The sequence below is a fragment of the Carcharodon carcharias genome, chromosome 13 (assembly GCF_017639515.1).
Source record: "Carcharodon carcharias isolate sCarCar2 chromosome 13, sCarCar2.pri, whole genome shotgun sequence".
In the NCBI taxonomy this organism is placed as follows: Eukaryota; Metazoa; Chordata; class Chondrichthyes; order Lamniformes; family Lamnidae; genus Carcharodon; species Carcharodon carcharias.
The window spans coordinates 130,327,411-130,353,809 of NC_054479.1; the positions used below are offsets into that span (position 1 = coordinate 130,327,411).

General features: G+C 40.4%; 1 protein-coding gene across 1 annotated transcript in view; it reads right to left on the reverse strand.

Annotated features, from left to right (window-relative positions):
- exoc4 (exocyst complex component 4) overlaps window positions 1-26,399 on the reverse strand; it is a 525,449-nt gene that overhangs the window by 494,992 nt on the left and 4,058 nt on the right. The window contains exon 2 of the mRNA XM_041202882.1: window positions 20,325-20,709. Coding sequence (XP_041058816.1) covers window positions 20,325-20,709 — 385 coding nt within the window. The remainder of the gene's footprint in view (window positions 1-20,324; window positions 20,710-26,399) is intronic.

Below are 26,399 nucleotides of genomic sequence, written 5' to 3' on the forward strand. Positions count from 1 at the left end.
ACGTGCTCGAGTGTTAACTGGACCAACGCCAGTTACTGAAGTCAAAACAAAGATACTGACTTTGTTCAGTGTCAACACCCCTCATCCCCCTTGTCCCAGCTATCCCACATTTGTGTATTCAAATACCCATCATCTGTTTCCCTTAACATTGTAACTGAGGTTAACAAATCATTACAATCTAAATGATAAGATATCGACCGATTCCCCATTTCTTTAAATTAAAACTTTTAAAAATACAACCATTTTTTAAACTAATTGAAGAAAAACATATTTTTCATCTATGTCTCACATTATAATACAACCAATGATTAGTGGGTCTCATATTCCCCCCTCTTTAAACAAAACTATTTATTTTCTTTCTTTGCCAAATATAAATAATTACATAGCTATCAATGAAAATATTGGTCTTCCATTTCTCAGAACACAAGGTATACCTCTTCCAGTACATAAAATAATTTCTTGGAGCAAGCACCTTTCTTCGTAAATTGGTGACTTGCATCCACCCATTTTATTTTGGAAATCTCTTCTTCCTAACATTTCCTTTATACTGGCAAGTTCAATTCTCAAACTGTTTTCAATGACGCCTTTTGCTGAATGGACATTGTCCCAAAGGGAACATAGCATCCTATGGGCAAACTTTTCTCAAATAGCTCTTGCTATTTGAAGGGTTTCCTTCAGTATATTAGATAAGTACACCTCCACTAATGCCAGTATTTCAGCAGCTAAGATGCTTTTAACTACCCTTTTTATTTTTTCACTTCCCAGGCCACTGGACAGCATTTATTATTCTTTTCCACCAAGAATATAATAAACCCTGCAGTGCTAGGATATCCATCCGGAAGGTGAGCAGGTGAAGCCTTGCTAAAAAATGGCTAACCTCATATCTCCTGGATCACCGATGTTTTATTTGCTCTCAGAAATTCCTCAATTGTAGCATGTTTCATCATAGAACTCAGTTCCAATACGCCCTAACTGGCATCGGGTCTTTTCTGAGTGCACAACCAGTTTAACTGTCCAATCAAACTTCTTAATTGGTCAGTTTACTCCTTGGATGTAAATCCTCTTTTGCGGAGGACCTGGCCCAATTTATTGGGATGTAATTGCTGTTTTCTAAGAAAGATTGTTGACTCAAGGTCACTCCTGACTTACTCTGCTTAATGTTTAACCTTACATACTTAAAAAGGGCCCCGAAGCTTGACTTCCAACTTTAAATTCCCTCTTTATTTTATCTATCACCCATTATTCAAATTCAGCAGAACCTCCCCACAGAAAATCATCAACATGCATTATAAAGATGCCTGCTAATTTCTCCTGGTGATATCAATGGAACATTGCTGAATCTGCCTCGAGTTGAATACAACTTGTTTTCAGTAGGGTGGACCTAAATGAGAAATACCATACCTTTGATGCATCACTCAACCATAAGCACACCTGTTTAATTTCCACAGTTGCCCTTCTAATTCCTCAGCTTGATTAGTTGGTTTCAAATGCTTCTTTTTGAAATTTCTCACCCTACAAAAATGCAGGTTTTATATCAATTTACATTCCCAGGAATATGTTGCAAAAAGAACCAAGAAAATTTCAAACTCATTTCTCCTGCAGTAGGAGAGTCTAGAATGACAGGGATCACCAATCTTTCTTTGAAACCCCGAGCCACTAATCTAGCTTTACTTAGCCTTATACATGCCATCAGGAAGTTACATTTTCTGTGCATATGCACCTGTCTGGTCTTTCAGTGGATACACCAAATTCTTTCCAACTATTTTTTGTTTGGTATCCTATATTAGCTTATCTTCTAATTTGTTGGTAGCCACTAAAACTTCTCGATCATAAGGACTTCTACTTCTAATGGCATTCCTAGTCTGTTCTTTGGTCCTCGTCCTTGTCAAACAATGACTGCAACATGAAAAAAACAAAAACAGAATTACCTGGAAAAACTCAGCAGGTTTGGCAGCATCGGCAGAGAAGAAAAGAGTTGACATTTCGAGTCCTCATGACCCTTCCACAGAACATTTGGATTTCCAGCATCCGCAGTTTTTTGTTTTTATCTTTTGTTATTATTTTAATGATTGCAACATGCCCTTCTATCTCTTTCTGGACCACTGCAATACACTCTCTCTCATACGATCAGAGTTCCTTTCACAAATCCCTGATCTTTTTCTAGCTCTGTGATCACTTACCAATCCACTTTCAGAACTCACTGTTTTCTGGCTTTCCACATCTCTACCTCATTTTACCAATCCATATGTCTTACCTTCCGTCCCTCACAATCAGCTAATGTTTGTATTTGTCAGGAACTTTTCCTGTTCTACCTATAATGGTGATGTCCCTCCATTCAATGGCCCCTGTTATTGTAGTACCAACTTTGGGCAGTTGTCCTTTGGGATAAACAGCCTTATCCTGTGCTCCAATATCACTTGGTTCATATACACTCATCCCTTCAACTGCCATAATCTGCTCCTTGTAAATTATCCAACAAATGTGAAGTGCATACTTTCTCTTCACTTTGTTACCCATTCACATTCTGTAAATGTATGATCAGTTAACCTCAAGGAACTTCTCTAACACTTTGATTGCCATGTTGTAAAATTACCATTTTTCCATCAGTGCCAAGAACCTCACCCAGGCCTTTCCATTCTTTCTGCCCTTCTCTTCTGTAATATGCCCCCTAGATTAAAAGTTATTTTTGACGGCTTTATGTAGTGCCATAAGGCTCACTGAACTTTCTCTGAAACCTGAGCCTTGAGAACTGCCTTTCTCCCTGCATGCAGGACAATCAAGCACTTAGAAAACATGCTCAGTCACTTCCAAGTCTAGGGGAATAATCCCCCATTACTGAAGGCATTTTTAGATTTCTCGCATAAACTAATAGATCAAGACTTTGCCTCCCAACCATTTGAAGTGAATTCTTCACATGGACTGCCCACGCCAGGGCAGAAGTCGGTTCACAGCTCGGTTGGTCAGTTAAGATTTTGTGAAGCATCTCAAAAAGTACTGCACAATTTCTTACACAAACCCCACTACTAAAGAGACTATCCACTGCTGTGTTCATTACTATGATATCCATATTTTCACATAGACTTGCAAATTCCCCCCATTGCCAGCTTGGAATTTAGCCAGTGCTCCCAGTCCAGTTCCTATCCATTTTTCCCATTATCTTGTCTACAACTGCATTTGTCCTTACTGTGTATTACTTTTGACAGACGGAATCCAGTTGCCATGTCAATGAAGCGCAAGAGAAAAAATGCTTTTGCCCTCATCCCATACCTTCAAGTTCTTTGCTACAATTTCATTAAAGTCTCTTGCTAATGGGATACTTACTAAGGGCCATGATGGTGTCCTCCTCTATTTTTTTTTTACATGTGTCGCACTTCTCACTGATCTCTTCTATAATTCAGGACATTCTTCATCCATTACCCTTACATCCTTTAGGAGAATTTTTAATGAATGACAAAATGGATGGGTAAACTGCTGATGTAGTTTTCAAATAATTTGCCTTTTTTCCTGAACTCCTAACCCTGATGCCATTAACAGTTCTTTAACATCGTGATTAGGAATATTAGGTCTTAAGGGAATATGATAATGTCCCTGTTGTGTAAACAGATTTACCAAAAACAATTGCCATATCATGTCTCATATCGAACTTTTCAGCCTTTTTCATAGACGCTTACTCAACAGTAAGGGTATTTCACTGGATGTTACATCCATTCTGATAACATGGTTTACCCTGGCTATTTTACATGGAATCACCACCCTCTTTGGTGACTTTAATGTGTGATTGACCTGAACCAGAAGTAAGTAGAACTTTCATATTCCTGAAGCTTACTTCAAAACTTTACTATTTAGAGAATCCAGACAACCCTTTAGTCAATCCACTCCACATATTGTGCACATGCACCCACTGTCTAAGACAGCACAACTGAATGAATTCCACAACGAGAACACCCAATACCAGACTAAAACTTCTGATGACCAGTACAATTCCTTCTGACTGAACAGCATTGTCATCTTCCCCTTCTGATTCTTCCTTGCCATGTGTCATTTCAAAATCCCAGTTATTTCGTTACAAACAATTCATTGCATAATGATATTTCGAGTCGCATCTGAAGAACTTGTTTACCATTTTCAGCTATTCCTAGGATTCATTCTCCTGCCATTATTACACAATTGCTGTCAACTTTCAGAGCTACCAAAAGCATTTCTAACCTCATTTCTTTGTTTTATAGTTCTTCTTTTGTATTGATGCCTGCTCCCCATATCTGAATGGCCGCAAAATGCAGCCAGCATTGAATCCTCCATCTTTTGTGTTACCGCTGAATCTTCCATTGGTGCCATCAAAGTGGCTGGAAATCAATGTTTCCTCCCAATTTTTTTTAAAGCTTCAGACATCTGTTCCAAAAAGTATATCTTTCTGATAATCTAACTTCAGTCATGACAGAAGCCAACGTTCGATACTTTATCATAATCCAATGATTTGAAAGCAGCACTGAATTAGGGGTCTCCAAGAAGAATTTCTGAAATCTGTTATATAACCTGTTAAATTCCAAGATTTATTGTTCTATGGAATACCCATCCCATCCTTCTAAATTTATCAAAACCTGACCATGCCTCAAAGGCATTTAACTTTCTTATAAATTTTGTCCATAAATTCATTATCCAAACCTTACTTAGTGTCCAAATTATGAGCCTCTGGCTACAAAAATACCTTGCACCTGATCCTGCTTCTGTTGGGAAGCAGAAGTGCCAAGGCCCTACTTTGCTTATTCTTTGGCAAGGACGGAACCCATGTCCATTTATCCACTTCATTCTTCCATTGTTCATAAGGTTCAGCTTCACAGAGCAACAGTGTGAAATCGCATCCTGACAATTTACATTTGGTTTCAGCCATTCTTCTCCAAAATAATTGCAATTACAATATACTTCATGTTGGGAGAAAATGATACGCACGATACCCTGTATTTATGGCACTGTAATTCAGCCACTTGCACCTGTCTAAGAAGGTATCTTAGCTCTCAATCTTAACCTTTAGGCCAACCATTCTCTATTACCCATGTTCACTGGCTGTATGTCAGTTGGTGAAGTCAAAACTAAGGCACGGGGTGGGGAGGTGATGGTGTAGTCATGGTATTGTCACTGGACAAGTAACCTCGAGGCCCAGGGAGAAACTCTGGGGTCCCGGGTTCGAATCCCACCATGGCAGGTGATGGAATTTGAATTCAATCAAAATCTGGAATTAAAAAGTCGATTGTTGAAAGGGAAGGAAATCTGCCATTCTTACCTGGTATAGCCTACATGTGGCTCCAGACCCAGAGCTATTTGGTTGACTTTTAAAATGCCCTCTGAAAAAGCCTAGCAAACCACTACAAAGTCACAAAAAAAAATAACAAAACCAGACGGACCACCTAGCATCGACACCTGGTAGCTATGAATGAGAACAGCAATTGGCTAATGGCAGGAGAATGAATCCCAGGACTAACTGAAAATGGTAAACAGGTACTTCAGATGTGACTCGAAATATCATTATGCAATGAGGCACCAGAAGTGACAAAGGCAATCTCAGCCCTGTTGACCCTGCCAAAATTGCAAGAGCTGTCTCTCAGACTCATCTGACATTGTCATCCTCACGGAACCATATCTTACAGATAATGTCCCAGACACCACCACCACCACCATCCCTGAGTATATCCTGTCCCACTGGCAGGATAGACCCAGCAGAGGTGGCCACACAGAGGGAGTTGACTTGGGAGTCCTCAACATCGACTCCGGATGCCATGAGGTCTCATGGAATCAGGTCAAACATGGGCAAGGAAATCTCCTGCTGATTGCCATGTATCGCCCTCCTGCAGCTGAATCAGTGCTCCTTCACGTTCAACACCACTTGAAGAAGCACCACTTGGAGGGTGGCAAGAATGCAGAATATACTCTGGGTGGGGGACTTCAATATCCATCACCAAGAATGGCTCGGTAGCACCACGACTGACTGAGCTGGCCATGTCCTAAAGGACATAGTTACTAGACTGAGTCTGTGGCAGGTGGTGAGAGAACCAACAAGAGGAAAAAGCATACTTGGCCTCATCCTCACCAACCTCCCTGCCACGGATGCAGCTGTCCATGACAGGATTGGTAGGAGTGACCACCACAGCCGTTCTGAAGACGAAGTCGCACCTTCACACTGAGGATACCTTCCAGCGTGTTGTGTGGCTCTACCAACCGTGCTAAATGGGATAGATTTTGAATAGATCTTGCAACTCAAGACTGGGCATCCATGAGGCCCTGTGGGCCATCAGCAGCAGTTGAATTGTACTCGAATACAATCCATAACCTCATAGTCCAGCATATCCCCAACTCTGCCATTACCATCAAGCCAGGGGATCAACACTGGTTCAATGAAGAGTTCAGGAGGGCATGGCAGAAACAGCACCAGGCATAGCTAAAAGTGAGGTGTCAACCTGGTGAAGCCATAGCACAGGACTACTTGCATACCGAAAAGCATAAGCAGCAAGTGATAGACAAAGCTAAGCAATCCTACACCCAACTGATCAGATCTAAGCTCTGCAGTCCTGCCACATCCAGTCGTGAATGGTGATGGACAATTAAACAAGTCACTGGAGAAGGAGGCTCCACAAATATCCCCATCCTCAATGATGGAAGGACCCAGCACATCAGTGCAAAAGATAAGGCTGAAGCATTTGCTACAACCTTCAGCTAGAAGTGCCGAGTGGATGATCCACCTCTGTCTCCTCTGGAGGTCCCCAGCATCACAGATGCCAGTCTTCAGCCAAGTTGATTCACTCCATGTGGTAACAAGAAACAATTGAAGGCAATGGATACTGCAGTCTATGGGCCCGGACAATATTCCAGCAATAGTACTCAAGACTTGTGTTCCAGAACTTGCGGTGCCCCAAGCCAAGCTATTCCAGTATAGCTGCAACATTGGCACCTACCCAGTTATGTGGAAAATTGCTCAGGTATGTCCTGCACGCAAGAAGCAGGGCAAATCCAATCCGGCCAATTACCGCCCCATCAGGCCACTCTCCATCATCAATAAAAAGTTATGGAAGGGCTTATGAACAGTGCTATCAAGCGACAATTGCTTAGCAATAACCTGCGCACGGACGCCCAGTTGGGTTCTACCAGGGCCACTCAGCTCCTGACCTCATTACAGCCTTGGTTCAGACACGGATAAAAGAGCGGAATTCGAGATGAGGGGAGAGTGACTGCCCCTGACATCAATGCAGCATTTGACGAAGTGTGGCATCAAGGAGCCCCAGCAAAACTGTGGTCAACAGGAATCAGGGGGAAAGCTCTCCACTGGTTGGATTCATACCTAGCACAAAGGAAGATGGTAATGGTTGTTGGAAATCAGTCATCCCAGCTTCAGGACATCACTGCAGGGGTTCCTCAGCATACTATCCTAGCCCAACCGTCTTCAGCTGCTTCAATGACCTTCCTTCCATCGTAAGGACATAAGTGGGTATTGTTCGCTGATGATTGTACAATGTTCAATGCTCAGCATCATTCACGACTCCTCAGATATTGAAACAGTTCATGTCCTAATACAGCAAGACCTGAACAATTTCCAGGCTTGGGTTGACAAGTAACATTTGTGCCACACAAGTGTCAGGCAATGACCACCTCCAACAAGAGAGAATCGAACCATCACCCCTTGATATCCAATTGCATTACCATCACTAAATTCCCCCAATATCAACATCCTGGAGGGTTACCATTGACCAGAAACTGATTGAACTAACCATATAAATACTGTGGCTATCAGAGCAGGTCAGAGGTGAGGAATCCTGCGACAAGTAACTCATTTCCTGACTCTCCAAAGTCTGTCCACTATCTACAAGGCACAGGTCAGGAATGTGATGGAATGCTCCCCACTTGCCGAGATAAGTATGGCTCCAACAGCACTGAAGAAGCTGGACATTGTCCAGGACAAAGCTACCCGCTTGATTGACACCACATCCAGAAACATTCACTCCCTCTACCACCAACACACAGTAGCAGCAGTGTGTACCATCTACAAGATGCACTGCAGGAATTCACCAAGGCTCCTTAGAGAGCATCCTCCAAACCCACAACCACTATCATTTAGAAGGACAAGGGCAGCAGATAGATGGGAATACCACCAACTGGATCTTCCCCTCCAAGACACTCACCACCATAACTTGGAAATATATCGCAATTCCTTCACTGTTGCTGGGCCAAAATCCTGGAACTCCCTTCCTAACAGCACTGTGGGTGTACCTACACCATGTGGACTGCAGTGGTTCAAGAACAGAGCTCACCACCACCTTCTCAAGGGCAACTAGGGATGGGCAATAAATGCTGACCCAACCAGAGATGCCCACATCCCACGAAAGAAAAAAAAGGCTACCCTTGGTGAGAGTTCACGGACTTTGTTCGGTATCAACACTCATCACATCCCCCCAGTGTCCCAGCTATCTCCTATTTCAAAGTGTTCAAATATCCATTACTTGTTTTATTGAACAATGTAATTGACATAAACAAACCATGACAAGGTAATTGATAAGACATTGACACAGAAATGTACGAGAGAAACAGACAGTAAAAGGGAGACACAGGCAGAGAGGGCGACTGAGGCTTCGCAAGTGACAGATGGGCCAGAAGGTCGGAGAGCGAGAGCGCTTTATTCTACATCAAATCTGTGATTTTACTGTTTTGGGAGTAGGATTGAGATTCTGGAACACATCTTACTGCAAAATTTTAACGGTGAAATGTTTCAGTTCATAAAGCAAGTCATAAAATCCCATCTCCATCAATGTTATGAAGACAATATGGGAATTACAATTTCAATTTAGAAACCTGAAGCACGCATCACTGGTAAAATTACTCCAATTAATTTGAGTGGGGAAAAAGAAAGGAAATTAAAGAATGCAATCCACTAAGCATTAATTACAATCTTCATGTGCTTGCATAAATTACTTATATGCTTGTAAGCAAAAAGATAATTTTAGAAAGCAAAGGTTGTTGTTCACTGAACCGCATAAATTGAAGAAGAGAGAAATACTGAAACACAATTTTTCCATCAGTTTCAATGAGAACATTTTGAAGACTTTTTCTCTGAACATTTCTGCAATAGATCTTAAATTTATTGGCCACATTTTTGTGCATTCTTTTGTGGCAAACTCCACGTAACACCAAGTGTATTGCACTGAATAAGTGATTTTGTGAACAATGCATGAAACATACTTCACAAGGTTCGAGGAAAGGTTATTTTTAAAGATACCTGTCTTCCTAAAAAGACTGGTGAGGTTTGCTTTGTTGAGGGGGGCCTTTCATCATTGGCTCTGAGGCAGCTGATGGGATAACAACAAATATGCAAAAGAGAGCAAGCAATTGACACAAAATATTTACCGTCAGGATGTCTCTGCTCCTGTTCAATCGTTAAACGAATACATAAATTATATGTCCACAACAAAAAAAACAGCTACTTTCTTTCTGCAGAAAAAGTCTCACATGGCCCAGAATCTGCACCTTATCAGTGGTGTGACTGATGTTGTGGGCACAAGCTTAATATTTAAAGTAATGCCTTATGATCATCTTATATATTATACCAGAGATCACATGGATTTCCACATTCCCTCATCTCCTTAATGCAGAAAATAACTCCAGCTTGGGCTGAGGTTTGTCCTTGTTAAGTGGAGATTCTGACGAAGGTTTATGTACTATGAATCTCAGAGCCCATTCTGAGCTTTTTGATGTGGCAGCGAAGATCAAATGTGGACTGCGGAGCATTGTTAAAACAGGTCTGTTTGATGATCAAATGATTACTCATCACTGGCCACAATTAAAGGATTAACCAATTTTAAACAATTAGGCAGATAAAATGCAAACAATACTCTGCAAACCAGTTGATAGTCTGTTCGCTTATTTTTTGGCCGCATAAGATTAACTCCTCTATCATTTAATCCCTCCTGTTTCCCAACCAATCACAAACCTTCCTTTTGTCTCATTTCCCACCCACCCCTTGATCAAAACCTATTCCATTTCTAACTTTTTCCTATTCTAATGTAGGATCAGCAGCCTGAAACATTAACTCTGTTTCTCTCTCCACACATGAAACCTGATCTGCTGAGTGTCTCCAACATTTTCTCTTTTTATTTCAGATTTCCAGCATCTGCAATATTATGCTTTTCAATTTTTGGTCCTCCATGTTGAATTTTAAAGAAGGCACCAACATTTGAGCTGTTTTGTAAATGGTTTAAAGTAAAACAAGTTTTTTAAAATATAAATCATAGGATAAAAGCCCTGCTTTTGTCAAATTATGCTTAATTCATATGATCATAATAATTTCTTCAAAAAGACCGAATCCAAACTTCTGTTGTGAAGTCTCAGCTGCTATAACAAACTCCTACTTCTTGCATGCTGTGGCTCGTGCAGTCCACATGGACAGATATTGTGCTGATGACACAATTTCCCACGTTGCACAGACAGCATAACACAGCAGTTGAATCTGGGCTACAAGCCTAAGATAGCCAGCACTGACATCCGCCTGGATTTAATCTGCGAAAGGAAATAAGAGCATTATGGCGAAAGTGGTCACCACAAGAAGTTAGTCATCCAACTCAAGATACGTTAACAGTGTTCAAAATATCTAAATAGTGAAGTGCAGGTCAATATACAGAAATGTTGTAACATACCAGAAATGTTGGGGAACACAGGGTTTAGTGAGAGGGAGGAACTGAAAGAAATCAGTATTAGTAGGGAAATGGTGTTGGGGAAATCGATGGGATTGAAGGCTGATAAATCTCCAGGTCCTGATAATCTACATCCCAGAATATTTAAGGAAGTGGCCCGAGAAATAGTGGATGCATTGGTGGTCCTCTTCCGAGATTCTATAGACTCTGGAACAGTTCCTACAGATTAGAGAGTAGCTAATGTAACCCCACTATTTAAAAAGGGAGGTAGAGAGAAAACAGGGAATTATAGACCAGTCAGCCTGACGTCGGTAGTGGGGAAAATTCTAGAGTCCATTATAAAAGATTTAATAGCTGAGCACTTGGAAAACAGTGGCAGAATTGGACAGAGTCAGCATGGATTTATGAAAGGGAAATCACACTTGAAAAATCTACTGGAATTTTTCGAGAATGTAACTGATAGAGTTGATGAGGAGGAGCCAGTGGATGTGATTTATTTGGACTTTCAGAAGGCTTTCAACAAAGTCCCACATAAGAGATTAGCATGTAAAATTAAAGGGCATGGGATTGGGGGTAGTGTATTGAGATGGATAGAAAACTGGTTGGCAGACAGGAAACAAAGAGTAGGAATAAACGGGTCTTTTTCCGAATAGCAGGCAGTGACTAGTGGGGTTCCGCAGGGATCGGTGCTGGGACCCCAGCTATTCACTATATATAATGATTTAGATGTGGGAACTAAATTTAATATCTCCAAATTTGCAGATGACACAAAGCTGGGTGGGAGGGTGAGCTGTGAGGAGGATGCAGAGATGCTTCAGTGTGATTTGGACAAGCTGAGTAAATGGGCAAATGCATGGCAGATGCAGTATAATGTGGATAAATGTGAGGTTATCCACTTTGGTAGCAAAAACAGGAAGGCAGATTATCTGAACGGCTATAAATTGAGAGAGGGGAATGTGCAACGAGACCTGGGTGTCCTCATACGCCAGTTGCTGAAGGTAAGCATGCAGGTGCAGGAGGTGGTAAAGAAGGCAAATGGTATGTTGGTCTTCATAGCCAGAGGATTAGAGTACAGGAACAGAGATGTCTTGCTGCAATTATACCGGGCCTTGGTGAGACCACACTTGGAATATTGTGTGCAGTTTTGGTCTCCTTATCTGAGGAAGGATGTTCTTGCTAGAGGGAATGCAGCAAAGGTTTACCGACTGATTCCTGGGATGACGGGACTGACATATGAGGAGAGATTGAGTCGGTTAGGATTATATTCGCTGGAGTTCAGAAGAATGAGGGGTATCTCATAGAAACCAATAAAATTCTAACAGGACTAGACAGGGTAGATGCAGAAAGGATGTCCCCGATGGTGGGGAGGTCCAGAACCAGGGGTCACAGTCTGAGGATACGGGATAGACCATTTTGGACTGAGAGGAGGAGAAATTTCTTCACCCAGAGTGGTGAGCCTGTGGAATTCACTACCACAGAAAGTAGTTGACGCCAAAACATTGTATGTTTTCAAGAATGAGTTAAATATAGCTCTTGGGGCGAAAGGGATCAAAGGATATGGGGAGAAAGCGGGAGCAGCCTACTGATTAGCCATGATCATAATGAATGGAGGAGCAGGCTTGAAGGGCCGAATGGCCTACTCCTCCTTCTACTGTCTTTGTTCCTATGTTTCTAATATTTGATAGCCCTGCTGTCATTATGGGTGTGGGGGTGGAAACCGATGGGGGAGGAGATGCCATTTTGCATTTTAAATTATATTCCTTTGGTGTGCAAACACCGCCCTCCTTAATCAGATGAGTGATGTGATCCAGGTTGTGGACATCCAGGTGTATGCAATACTCTTTGGTCAAGTCAGGAATGCACTTGTCTCAATGGGTCCAGCTCAAAATTCAGGGCAGAGCATTTCACTCTACCCATATCCCTGCCACCATATGTAACCTCTGTATTTTAAATGCCCTGTCGCTGTAGCACATGGGTCCCAGAGAATGCATTGTCGCAATTTACTGAGGTTACTACACTAAGATCTCCCTCTCTTGCAATTTCCACCACCAAAAAGGACAAGGGCAGCAATGATAGGAACATCAAAATCTCAAAGTCTCACATAATCCTCATGTGTTTAACCTTAACATCTCACTGGATATTGCTGAAAGCCAATTTGCAGTCTAGTAAATGTCAAATGCTAAAGCAGCTGGTTCAGCAGTGTCCATGCAGAGATGTACAAGCATGAGGTGGTCACAAGAAGAGACTCCTTGACCTCTAATAATACAATTTAGGAGCCTGGAATTTCAACAAAATTTCAAAGATGTCAATTAAATGCAGTTAGATGAGCATAAAAGGTGTTCACCAATGCTGTGATCGTCACCACAAAATTTCACATCTATCGGTAACTGGTAAAATTCTCACCTGTATCATCCTCTGGATTCCCTGTCTCTCTTCCTCCTAGTTTTTTCAGTCATGATCATTAATATTTTTAATTATTAATGCACCAACTTGAATGTATCTCAAGCACAAATTGTTTGTGAATTAAAAAAGACAAACACATGAGATGCTAAGAGTCATAGCCATTAAAATAATGTGCTCTGGGGCAGCTTAAATATCTGTCATATGAGTGCTGCTTTATAAGTTAAACAAAAGCTGTGCTTTTAGGTAGTAAAGATAATTTGAAGCTGTACATCAGTTTGTTGCTGAATGGCAGCACTCCTTCAGACAGTGTTACGGACAGGAGGAGGTCAGTTCAAACAGCACTGTTTTCCTCTTATCTCTTCTGCAAACATAACATCTTATGAATTAGTAATTTTATTTTACAAATAAGCAGGGGCATATTTTCCCAACCCCTTGGTTTTTGAGAGATCCAATTTTACTGATAACCCTACAGCAAACTCTAGTTAGGATTAACTCAGAAGGTTAGTTTATTTTTGCACATTCAAAACCTGCAAAAAAGTGTATGAACGTACGAGCAAGGAGTAGGCCATTTGAATCCTCGACCCTGCTCCACCATTTAATAAGATCATAGCTGATCTGATAGTAATCTCAAATCTGCATCCCACCTACCCCCCCGACACCCTTGCTTACCAAGAATCTGTCCACCTCTGCCATAAAAATATTCAAAGACTCTGCTTTCACCACCTTTGCAGAAAGAGAATTGCAACAATTCATGACCCTCTGCTATCATGTCCTCATAATTGCCCTTATTTAAGTTAAAAAACAGTCTTGGACCAACTCTTCGCTCCCTCAAATTGAATGTAAAACTCCATCATATGATCACCGCAACCTAAGGGTGCCTTTTCTATAAGGTTATCAACTAATCTTATCTCACTGCGCAATACCAGGCTGAGTATAGCCTGCTCTCTGGTTGGCTCCAGAACATGCTGCCCTAAGAAGCTATTCTGGAAACATTCTATGGTCTCCTCATCCAGGCTACCTTTATCCATCTGACTTTTCCAGAAGATATGTAGATTAAAATCTCCCATGATTATTGCCGTGCCTTTCTGACAAATTCCCATTATTTCTCCTTTATACTCCAACCTACCACGTGGTTACTATTAGGGGGCCTGTCCCCCACAAGTAACTTTTTGTCTCTATACAAACTGTTTCCACATCCTGTTTTCTTGAACTTAGGTCATCCCACTCTATTGTGCTAACATCATCATTAACTAACAGAGCCACCCCTCCACCTTTTCCTCGCTTCCTGTTCTTCCTAAATATCCTACACCCTTTAATATCCATGTCCTCCTGCAGCCATGCTTCTGTTACGGCTGTCAAACTGTACTTATTTATTTCTAAGTGTGCTCTCAGTTCATTTGTTTTGGTTCGAATGCTTCATGCAATCAGATACAGAGCCTTCCGTTTTATCCTTTTTATAACCTCTGGCCTCATCTGTTGACGAACTGTAAGATTTGTACTCTCTATCCCTTCCTGTTAGGGTCTGTTTTTGATTTCCCGCAATAGCTTTCTCTTTTGCTTTCCCTCTACTCTTTGATTTACCACATCTTCCCAAATTTGATCCCTTGTCCCCACTACTTCGTTTAAAACCCTCTCTGCTTCCCTAGTAATATGACTTGCAAGAACACCAGTCCCAGCATGGTTCGAGTGTAGACCGTCCAAATGGTACAGGTCCCACTTTCCCCAGTACTGGTGTCAGTGCCTCAGGAGATGGAACTCACTTTTCCCACTGTCTTTGAGCCATGCATTCATCTCCCTAATCTGATTTGTCCTATGCCAATTTGCACGTGGCTCAGGTAATACTCCAAAGGTTATGACCTTAGAGGTTCTGCTTCTTAATTTGGTGCCAAGCTCCTCATATTGGCTAAGCAGAACTCCTTCTTTGTCCTGCCTGTCATTGGTACCAACATGGACCACGACAACTGGGTCATCCCCCTCCCACTGCAAGTTCCTCTCCAGCCCCAACCAGATGTCCCAAACGCTGGCACCGGACAGGCAACACAGCCATCTGGACTCATGCGCTTTGCTGCAGAGAACGGTGTGAATCTCTCTGACGAGACCGTCCCCTACTACCATTACATTCTCTGTAACTCACCCCATTTGAATGGCTTCCTGTACCATGGTGCCATGGCCAGTTTGCTCATCCACCCTGTAGGCTCCACTCTCATCCAAACAAGCTGAAAAAACCTCAAACCTGTCGAACAATTGCAAGGGTGTAAGCTCCCGCATTCCTGCTCTCTCAGTCCCCTTGCCTGCCTCACTTGAAGTCACACCCTCCTGCCCCTGACCAAATCAGAAGACCCTATCCTAAGGGGTGTGACTGCCTCCTGGAATAAAGCGACAAGGTAATTTTCCCCCTGCCTGATGTGTCACAGTGCCTGCAGCTCAATAACTCAGAGCTGAAGTTCCTGCAGCTGCAAACACTTGCTGCAGATGTGTGGTATACAAGAGCACCCACATCCTGCAATCACAGCACATGCCATCTCCAATATGTGTTATTTAATTAATTAGCTATTATTAATGAAAACTACAATAGGTTTTGCACTACCAGTAAACTTTACAATACTGATAAAACTTACAGTTTCTAATAATATCAGTCACTGATTTACCTGCTCCTTCTGCAGCAAAGTGGAAATCAAATACTGGAGGCTGAAAAGGAGAAGAAAAAAAAAAGCACCTCCTAGCCCCCATCCTTCACTAATCTCCCACTCAGCACAGTTTAATTCCTGCAGTAAACCTTACCTAAAGCACCTCTTTCCCCCTATGCACTGAATTCCCGATTTGAACCAAATTGCCAAATATATTCATTCGGTCTGTGTCTCACTCAGGCAGAAGTCTCCCCTCACTGATCCTGCTCAACTTCCCACTCTGCATTCAGACAGTAAAGAGATGAATATAGGAAAGGAGGTTTACAGTACAAAGACCACAGAAAAACTGAACATTGGAACTCTCATGAGTTCCAGGGTCCCAAAGTCAGAGTCCATTGAAGAAGTCTTTCACATAGGCATTCAATGGTTGGTTGGCTGGAGACCAGTAGTGTAGGATTTGCTTTTTCAAGCTGCATTGATGTTGCAAGATGAAGTAGGCATGCAGAGATGGTGTAAGTTCTGTAGGCAATTATACAAAATCTTGCAGTAGAGTCAGGTTACATGGGCTGGTGGTCCAACCTGGACAGAGCTGGCTTCTATGTGGCCTGCCAGTTGGATGTTAAACAGCAGACTGGCTGCACAGCTCAGAAAGGTAATATTAAACTGCTCCAAAGGCTAGAGTCTTTGGTCATGTGACCTTCCTTCTCAACAGTGACTTCAGCAAAGCATGTTTGTCCAGTGTCTGGAATTTGGCTTTGAATTTCAGGAGTGATAATGTCTCTGCCATTATGGATTGAAAGGGGTGTTATTCATGAAGAAGGTCTGGTGTTTGGGAAGGCATTGTGTCAACAGACCCACGGACTCCACTAGCAAAGGCTTATCAAATGCAAATGACATTCCTGTAGCTCCCTTTGAAATTGATCTCTGCAGTCCCAGATGGTCTGTTAGAAGCTCCTTAAGGAATAACAAGGTGTGACATTCCTGAAACTAAGAGAACTTTTTTGTTCTGGAGACCGCTGTGGATAATTTCCAGACAGAGGGTCAACCATCTTATTTATTTTTGTTCAGCATAAAAGTCCAGTTTAAAAATAAGAAATAGGAATAAGGATAAAGTTTTAAAATATATAGTGTTGGGGTTCTGTTCCATGTTGGAGGAACCCAACAATAGAAGGGTAGAATTATCAACTAACCAAGAAGTCTAGTTTGTGCTCTGCAGAAAAACAGATGTTTTCCATTCTTGCACAAGGTATTGACAGTAATTAGTCCAGTCACAAAAAGTTACATTTTAAACACATGCTATCCCAAAGCTCTTCATGTAATAGCCTGTAGCATTTTCAACCTTCATCAGGCATGTATAGAAACAAAAGCAATAAAAATGACCATTTACATCTTATTTCACCAATGATTGAGTGCTGCTCACTCATACTCAAGGATGTTCAGCTATCACAATTAAATTTCAAAGACTGAAGTGACGGACCAGCCCATGCCTTGTCATCCAGTCAACCACCAGCACAACCACACTCTTCAGCACACCTATAACAACTAAGCTCATCAAGCGATTCAAAGGAAGGTAGCTTTTTTCTGTGGGATCATGCTGGACAGTGTCATTAAAATATCACCTACATTTCTAACGTAATTAAATGGCAGTGAAGCATTTAATGCCATGCCACAAGTGCAATAGGTGCAAGTTAATTACATTACGTAAAAGTTACAGGTCAGAAACAGGCCTTATCGGTACAGCTGGACTACACCAGTCTGTGTGCTCCCCACTCACCTCCTCCTATCTCATTTATGTCATCTTATTTCAAAACTTTGTTTTTTTTTCTCTCCTGTATTTATCTAGCTTCCCCTAAAATGCTATTCACATCAATTACACCATACAGTGGTGAGTTCAACATTCTCACCACTCTCTGGATCAAGAGGTTTTTCCTGAATTCCCTGTTGGATTTATTGCTAAATGCTGCTTATTGGTGACTATTTCGTATTTATAACCCCTATTTTTGAACTGCTCCACAAGTTGAAACAGCCTCTCTACATCTACCGTTGTGGGTGGAGCAGGGGGTGCCAAGAAGAAGAGAGACAGTGGCGCAGTGGCAATATCACTGGTAATCTAGAAGCTCACGCTAATGCTCTGGGGACCTAGTTTCAAATCCCACCATGGCAGCCGATGGAATTGGAATTCAATTGATAAAATCTGGAATTGAAACCTCATCTCAGTAATGCTGAACATGAAAATTTAATTGACTGTTGCAAAAACTGGCTCACTAATGTCCTTTTGGGAAAGAAATCTGCCATCCTTACCTGGGGCAGTCTGACTCCAGACCCACGACAATGTGGCTAACTCTTAACTGCCCTCTGAAATGGCCAAGCAAGCCACTCAGGTCGAGGGAAATTAGGGATGAGCAACAAATGCTCACATCCCATTATGGAATTTTAAAAAAAGCTCCTTTATAATTTTCAAGAGCTATATCAGCTCAGCTCTCAATCTTCTCTTTTCTAGAGAGAAGAGCCCCAGGCTGTTCAATCTTTTTCAATAGTTGTACTTTCTCATCACTGTGAATCTCCTATGCCTCCACATCCTTTATGGAATATGGAGACCAGAAATGTGCAGTGCACCAAATGTGGTTTAGCCAAGGTTCTGCACAAGTTGAGTGTAATTTCTCAGTTTTAGAGTTCTCTTTGTCTAGGAGTGAACTCCAACACTTTGTTTGCACTTTTTAGGCTTCTTTTTAACCTGCACTAATTTTAATGATTTGTCTATTCGCACACCAAAGTCTCTTTGCTCTGCTATCCTATTTACAAAATTATTTGCCAAGGAGTAGACAGCCTCCTTAATCTTGCTGCCACACGTAGCAATATCGAAATGCATTTGGCATTTACATGCCAATTCTGCAAATTTGTTAAGGTCCTTACTGTTTTGTCAGTCTTCCTGAGCTGAACCCCAATCTTTGTTTTCTTTCTTTCCAACAAAAAATAAAACTTGGCTCACTTCTTGCGTAGATGGAGATTTTAAGACTGGCATACAATTTATAAAAGAAAACATCCAATGTACCAGAAATTTTGTTGACAAAAAGTCAGCAATAGCACGTTTTTAAAATCTTTCAGTGTATTATATAAAAATCAGGTTATTCAGTTCAGCAAGTTAATTACTACTACAGGCTATGTACAATTTACCTGCTGTCAAGTCCCAACTTATATTCACACCAGAGGAAATAGCATATCTAAAATTTACAAGAAAAATCTCTTCGGAACTTCTTCTTACCCAAGGATGCTATATCAATCTCAGATTACAATCTACGTTATTCAACCTTGACCAGTTTGAATGAACAGATGACATATATAAAGATTTTGCAGCACCTGTTTGATTATGTGGAATGGATTTTTTTCTAAACTTCATTTACAGAATATGGACATCATTGGCAAAGTCAGCATTTATTGCCTATTCCAAATTGCCAGTGAAAGAATAGTAGTGAGTTGCCTTCTTGATAATTAATTGGTTTGTCAGGCCATCTCTGAAAGTAATTAGAAGGCAAAAGGCTTTAGGTCAGAAGTCGAATCGAGACCAAGCCAAGTAAGGATGGCAGATTTCCTTTCCTAAAAGGTCATTCAAAATCCTTTAGATCCACCAATGTCATTTTGGTAGTTATGTGGTCATCATTACTGACAGTGATTTATTTAATTCACTGAATTGAAATTCATCAGCTGCTGTGGCAGGATTTGAACTCATATCTCTGAAGCATTAGTCAAGACCTCCAGGTTACTAGTCCTGTAACATAACCACTGGAGAGCAGTTAGCCCAGTTGGCTAGAAGGCTAGCATGCAGATTAGATTAACCCCAACGGTACGGGTTTCAACTGCTGTTCTGGGGCCTGCCTCCTTGCCCTACCCATAGTACAAAAATCACAAAATTCAGCAAATATTCACTTAGGGTCTGCTTTTGGGCAGAGAGCTCAAGAAAAACATAACCACCATGCTAACTTCTCCAATATCAAATTTTTCCATAAAAGAGTTAACCAAAAATAGCAGAGACTCCTTTTTCTAGGAATCTTTTTCAGATATCTACTACCCTGTGTTAGTCCTGAACATTAACTGAAGATTCTGAATGTGGTACTTTACATCTGTCTTTGCAGTTTAAAATAAATGGCCTGTATAAAACAAATTCATTATTTCTTTCAGGTACAACTAAAGACCTGGCCAACTTTCTCCAGTGAAAACAGGCAGAAATCTGTGAACCTTTCTTCAGAGCTTAAAACTGAAGCCAGTAACATCCTTTGTTGCTTTTCTATGATTGTTTCCAGTCCATCAATGTCCTTAAAAAGGAACCAGGGAATAGCACAGGATTAAAACGATTATTTGCTTTTATAACCAAACATCATGAGATATGTTTCAATACTCTCCCTTTTAGCTTTATTAGTAATTGTGTCACACTTAAATGGCAGACAGGCTCAAGGGGCTGTAAGGTCGACTCCTGCTCTTATTCCTTACGTTTGTCAATATACTTTCACAGAACAGTCAGTAATTCCACTCGAATCCTTTACTTTCAGGGATTCAATCTGCATAGATTAATTATTGAGCAACATGTACGAGCCTACATTTACATTTTAGACAAATGGCACAATGTACCTACCAGCATGTCTGTGGCGTGAAGATAATGTTTGCTTGCCATACATCGCTCCAATTTCTGTGGCACTTGTTTGATATTCTCAATTTCATCAAGCAGATTTAGTACATGCTTGTGCTCAATACCTTCAATCCACAGTTTGCGTAATTCATCCCTTTTGCAGTGGAGTAGCATTTTGCATGAAAGCAAATTCTCCTTCACCTGCTTGATCTTGTTGCGTGAGCTGGTGATACGTTCTGTGATGCTTTGATATGTCCTAATGGCTGTGGTAAGTTCTGTGTAGTGCTGTACAATCAATTCATCCAAGTCACGGTCGCATTTCTCATAAGCTTCCTCCAAGCGGCCCTTTTCAGCTTCTCGATCCTGAACATCATCACTTGTTGACAGAGTTCTACAGGAAGACATAAGAAACCTTGAAGTAGGAAGAATTTCACTTGTGTGTACTACAGCCAACAACGAAAACAGGAAAATTATTTTCATCAATAGCACTTGAATCTGACTGAAGTATTTTATCAGAATAGTAAATGGATTTTTTTTTTAAACATGCTTTGCAAAACTCTCAATTTGATTGTTTGATTGACTATATTTTAGTAATTCCTTATAAGAAGCATTATAAGTAGAATTTACATAATTATGAACTTTGCATATCTTATTTTTCGGCATATCAATCCTTAGACTTAAAAATAATGCACTCTGTATGAAACACTGCAACATTTCTAAGAGTCTAATACAGTGCTACATAAATGGAAGGCAAACATTTTAGCAACCTCTTGGTCACCATCCCACAATCCCAAGTTGTTGTACAAGGTGACATTATGTTAGATATTGTGTGATCTTTCCCAGGAGCTTTCACTTCAGTGGCATGAACTGGATTCTTACAAAAACAGAATAGTCATTCTGTACCAATTAACTGCTTCTATCAGTCAAAATGCTCGTGCACATTGCATTTCAATTTTTACATTTTAACTGAGTTAAATATAAAAAACAGACAACAGTACTTTAATTTTACTTGATAAATCATGCTTGGGTAGAAATTATAATTTTCAGCTACCAAAAACATGTATTACATTAACCATCATACTAATCAGATTGTTATGACCGATGCAGTTGGTGCAACTGAGTTATTGAAAAGTCCCAGAGGAAAACTTAAAATGATAGGTTATGACAGTTGTTTAAAGTGGTATGTTTGAGATGCAACTCTGAAATCAGGAATCAGGCTACCGGTTCGAGGTTTAAGACTGAACCAGATGCCAGGCAAAGCATTTTCACCTTACAAATTCAAGATGAGGTTCTTTTCACTTCAGCTGCCTTTTGATCTCACATTGCCTCTGCTTTGCATACCCAAAAACTGAAGTTATACCTATCACCCCATTGAATGTTAATTTTCATTGTATCAACAACCCCTGAACTAAACCTCTCTAACAATAAAACCCTTTTCATGGTGCCAATTTTATTAGTTACATAAACATATTGCTTGGTATCTGCTAGACAGCTATCATTTTTCACCACACTTCTTGAGTGATGTGTTCAAAAAATACAAATGCACACTATCTCTCTTACATATCAAAACTGGTACACAAGGCACCCAGGCTAGCTGGCTTTAATCCAAATAAGCCACACCTGCAGACTAAACCTCTACTTTGAAAGAAAAATATTTTATATATTAATAGCTTCATGACACAGACTAAAGGGATCTGTACGACTTACACATTGTACAGGAAAAATAAATGTTTCCACTGAAAAGAAAACAAACTGATTGTGTGATAACTGATTAGTGGAATCAATGAGCTTTGATGGCATTACTACTTCTCAGATCCACAAGTCACGGAAAGAATGGATGTGTTCTCTTACTGCCCGTGATCGGTATGTTTTATGTGGAAAGAGCCGTGTATTTTCTTGGTGTGTATTCCATATAAATAATTCAGCAGCAAACTTTTGTGAATTTAAAATAAATAAAGTTATTTATTCTCACGCTTAAATTAATGCAACATCACACGCTAGGTCTCATGCATGCACACACACACAGATTGGATGCAGATAAACATAGTGCACTTTCATAGATCACAATTAATTCAGTTTCTTATTTACAACTGCCAGTCTCCCATGCAGCAGTCCTGTGGTTTCTTGACTGGATTCGATGATTCAAAGTTGAAACGAGGATCTTGTAAAGCGAAAGGTTAACAGCAGTTTGAGAGGTTTCTTGTGGTCGAACATCAAGGAGGTTGGTTCAAAGGTGAACTGTGAAACTAAAACAGGTTATATACTATGGCTGCTTGAAGGCTTGCAGCTAGTTTCAGGACCTGGCTCTCAGATTGGCTGATGGATCTGCTGGGTCCTGAGATAATACAGCTGTAGCTCCCAAAGCCAATTTTGATCATATTTCCAGGAGGAAAAAACAGAAGAAACAAGAACCCTGCTCTGAACTGGTCTTGTGCATGTTAAAATGGAACACCAGTGAAAAATGGGAAATATGAGTACTGGTCCAAACTGTTCTTTCCTTCTGGGTGGGTCTACAGTTCCAAGGCCCACCTAGTCTGGTTTGGATGGGGGAGGGGTGCTGTGGTGACACAATGGGAAATTAGTGGTTTCGATCTTCCCTTTTGTTCAATATGAAACATAGGCAGTCTGGAAACTCCACAGTCTTTAGGTGTTGGCCATTCTTAGACAATTAGATGTTTGATTCCACAGATGGCTTAGAGGAACCCTCAGCTATGTCTATATTTAACTGGGGTATTCACCAGGTCTTGATATTGTCTGTAGTCCAAATGCCAAAAGTCATGATTTGCAGCAGTCATCTTAATGGTTTGTTTGTGTCCAATTTTTACAAGTACTGACAAAGTTTATAATATGACATGCCTGTACTCGCATGATACCCAACATTTCCAATATTTTTGAGTTTTGCAGATCAAAGAATCTTTTGAAGTTCAGCTTACTATTTTGTTAATTTTAGGTGAAAAACATAAGGGATAGTGCCATTCTAACAAGAAGTTCACATGAACATGGAGCAGGAGTGGGCCGTTCAGCCATCAAGCCTGCTCCATCACTCAATAAGATCCTGACTGATCTGACTATAGCCTCCCACCTACCACCAATAACCTTTCACACCTTTGTTAAACAACAATCTATTTAGTTCTGCCTGAAAAATATTCAAAGAACCTGCTTTTTGAGGAAGGGAGTTCCAAAGACTCATGACCTGCAGAAAAAAATTCTTCTCATCTGCCTTAAATGAACGACCCTTTATTTTTAAACTTTGACCCCTAGTTCTAGATTCTCCCACAAGAGAAAACATCCTCGCCACATCCACCCTGTCAAGACCTCTCAGGATTTTAAAAGTTTTGACCAACTCACCTCTTACTCTTCTAAACTCTATTGGATACAAGAATAATCTGTCCAACCTTTCCTCGTAAGACAACCCACCCGCTTCTGGTATTAGTCTAGTAAGCCTTCTCTGAACTGCTTCTAATGCATTTACATCTTTTCTTAAAGAGACCAATACGGTACACAATAATCCAGATGCAGTCTCACCCGTGCCCTGTACAACTGAAGCATAACCTCCCTACTTTTGCACTCAATTCCTCCCACAATAAACCACAATATCTTATTAGCTTTCCTAATTACTTGCTGTACCCACCTTTTGTGATACAAGCACTAGGACTCCCATGTTCAATAGAACATGGCATTGTAAAACACCTTCAAAAACCCTTGGAGTCAAGTCTTACATGGATACTCAAAAATTTGGTTCTTAATTCGCTTTATTAACCATCATAAGCAAAAAACATGACTGCAATTGCCTTGATTTGATTTTTTGAACTCATGTGCTTGTCCCAATTACATCAAATTCTCATTGCAGTGATTTTACATTGTGGACTGGGCATCTACGTTTCAGCAAGAAATATTCTATGCACTAAAAATGATGAAAATGTATGTTCAAAGGATGTATGCTCAGTTTCTAAATAACTATCGCATTAAATATAAATTGCTCAAAGTTCATCATAAATAGGTTAGTTGTAAATGCCAACTTGTTGCAGCTCTACATTAAGTTTAACACTGTTGGCACTTGCCAACACACAAACCCAATAATCATTTGAATAAGATACAGGTTTTGCTCAATCTATAATCTAGAAGCAGTCAGCTATTTCAAGGAAAAAGCAGGAAAAAATAATAATTTTGAAGGGGGAAAAAAGTGCACCAAAACAAATTTTAAAGGCAGCATGCTTTTAGCCAGAAGAGATGATCCAAATCCAAAAACATTGAAAGAAGATTTTGATTTATCTTTTGAAATTACAAATACTAAACCTAACAAAGTACAAAATTTGAATTGATATTCAAGAAAAAGATGGGGTGGCATATGCTTTTATCCCATCCCTTATGGAGGTGTTAACATCTTGCTTTGCAAACTTTCACAGGCACCAGGTGATCTCCAGTAGCTTGTCCAATTGGCCGTTATTTACATGTGTTTGGATAATGAGTGTCAAATGTTATTTAGCTGTGGGGGCATCATAAACATGACTAATCTCATCCCCCAATTTGAAACCACTCAGTGGGATCATTGTAGAACCCTGGCCAATTCTGTCACTTCCTATCAGTGAACACCAAGGCCAGCTGAAGAAGCCCTACCAGCATTTGTTATGCTGGAATGCGTTTTAATGATACTGACATCTAAATTCAGATGCACCTCTGAAATATGAAATCATGTGATTATCTTAATGCATCACTGCTTTGTGACAAGCGCAATGTGCGCACTATACTGTGTACCTTTCTATATTGCATAAGACATCAGAGGTAAAGAGGAAGTTAAACTGCAGGAAAATGGTGTAGTCTACCACTCAAGTTAACTCTTATAAATCAAATTTTGTTGGAATATTTCATATTGTCTTTGATGTTTAATTTTCATTGTATATCAGTACATTGAGAAGAATAAAGAATTCACATTTATTTAGCACTTTCACATTCACAGGGGATGTGACGAACAACATTTTTTTCAACAGAAGAACATTTTTGTACAGTGAGTGGTAATGACCTGGAACTTGCTGCCAACGAGGGTGATGGAAGCAGAGACGATCAATGACTTCAAAAGAAAATTAGACGAGCACTTGAAGGGAATAAACTTGCAGGGTGATGTGGATAGAGCAGGTATGACTGATTGATTTGCTCCACAGAGATAGGCCGAATGGTCTCCTCCTCTGTCACAAATCACTCTATGCCTCTATATCCAAAGCACTTCACAACCAATTAATTACCTCTGATCTGCAATCACTGTAGTTCAATGCAGCATTAATGTACGTATAGTGAGATGTGACAAAACATTGAACACAAGGAGACCCTTCTGCTTTGCTTTGACCAATGAATACAATATTATGCAATCACCTAAATGAGCGGATGGGTCCATGATTTAAGATTACATTTGGACAGTGGCACTTCAGGCGATGCAGCACTCCTTAGTACTGCACAGAAGTCTCAATGTTGATTACATACTCAAGGTGGATCTCAACCAATGGCAAAAGACCTGCTAAATGACTTGTGCAAATAATACTTTAGGCAAAATTTAGGAGTTTTACACCTGTACTGTATCTAAGCAAGGTGATACAGGCATTGAAGTTATTAAGTCACAAAAACAAAATTTATTCAAGTGATTAAACTGTGAATAAAGTTTTAAATAAGTTCCAAAATGGAAATAGTTGTGGAAAAATGAATTTAAAAATGGTTATACTGGAAAATTCAGTTAATACGGGATACTTGCTTCACAGCATAGTCTGGAAATTTTACACAACTGGTCAGTTTGGCCAGGACAAAAAAAAGGTCAGAAATCAAGATGCACCTTATTTTCTTATAGGATTACAAGACTTTTATTACTCAGCTCCAAAAAAAATTGGCAAGACAGTCACAATGAATGGAGTACAAAAACAAAATTACCTGGAAAAACTCAGCAGGTCTGGCAGCATCGGCGGAGAAGAAAAGAGTTGACGTTTCGAATCATGAGGACTCAAAACGTCAACTCTTTTCTTCTCCGCCGATGCTGCCAGACCTGCTGAGTTTTTCCAGGTAATTTTGTTTTTGTTTTGGATTTCCAGCATCCGCAGT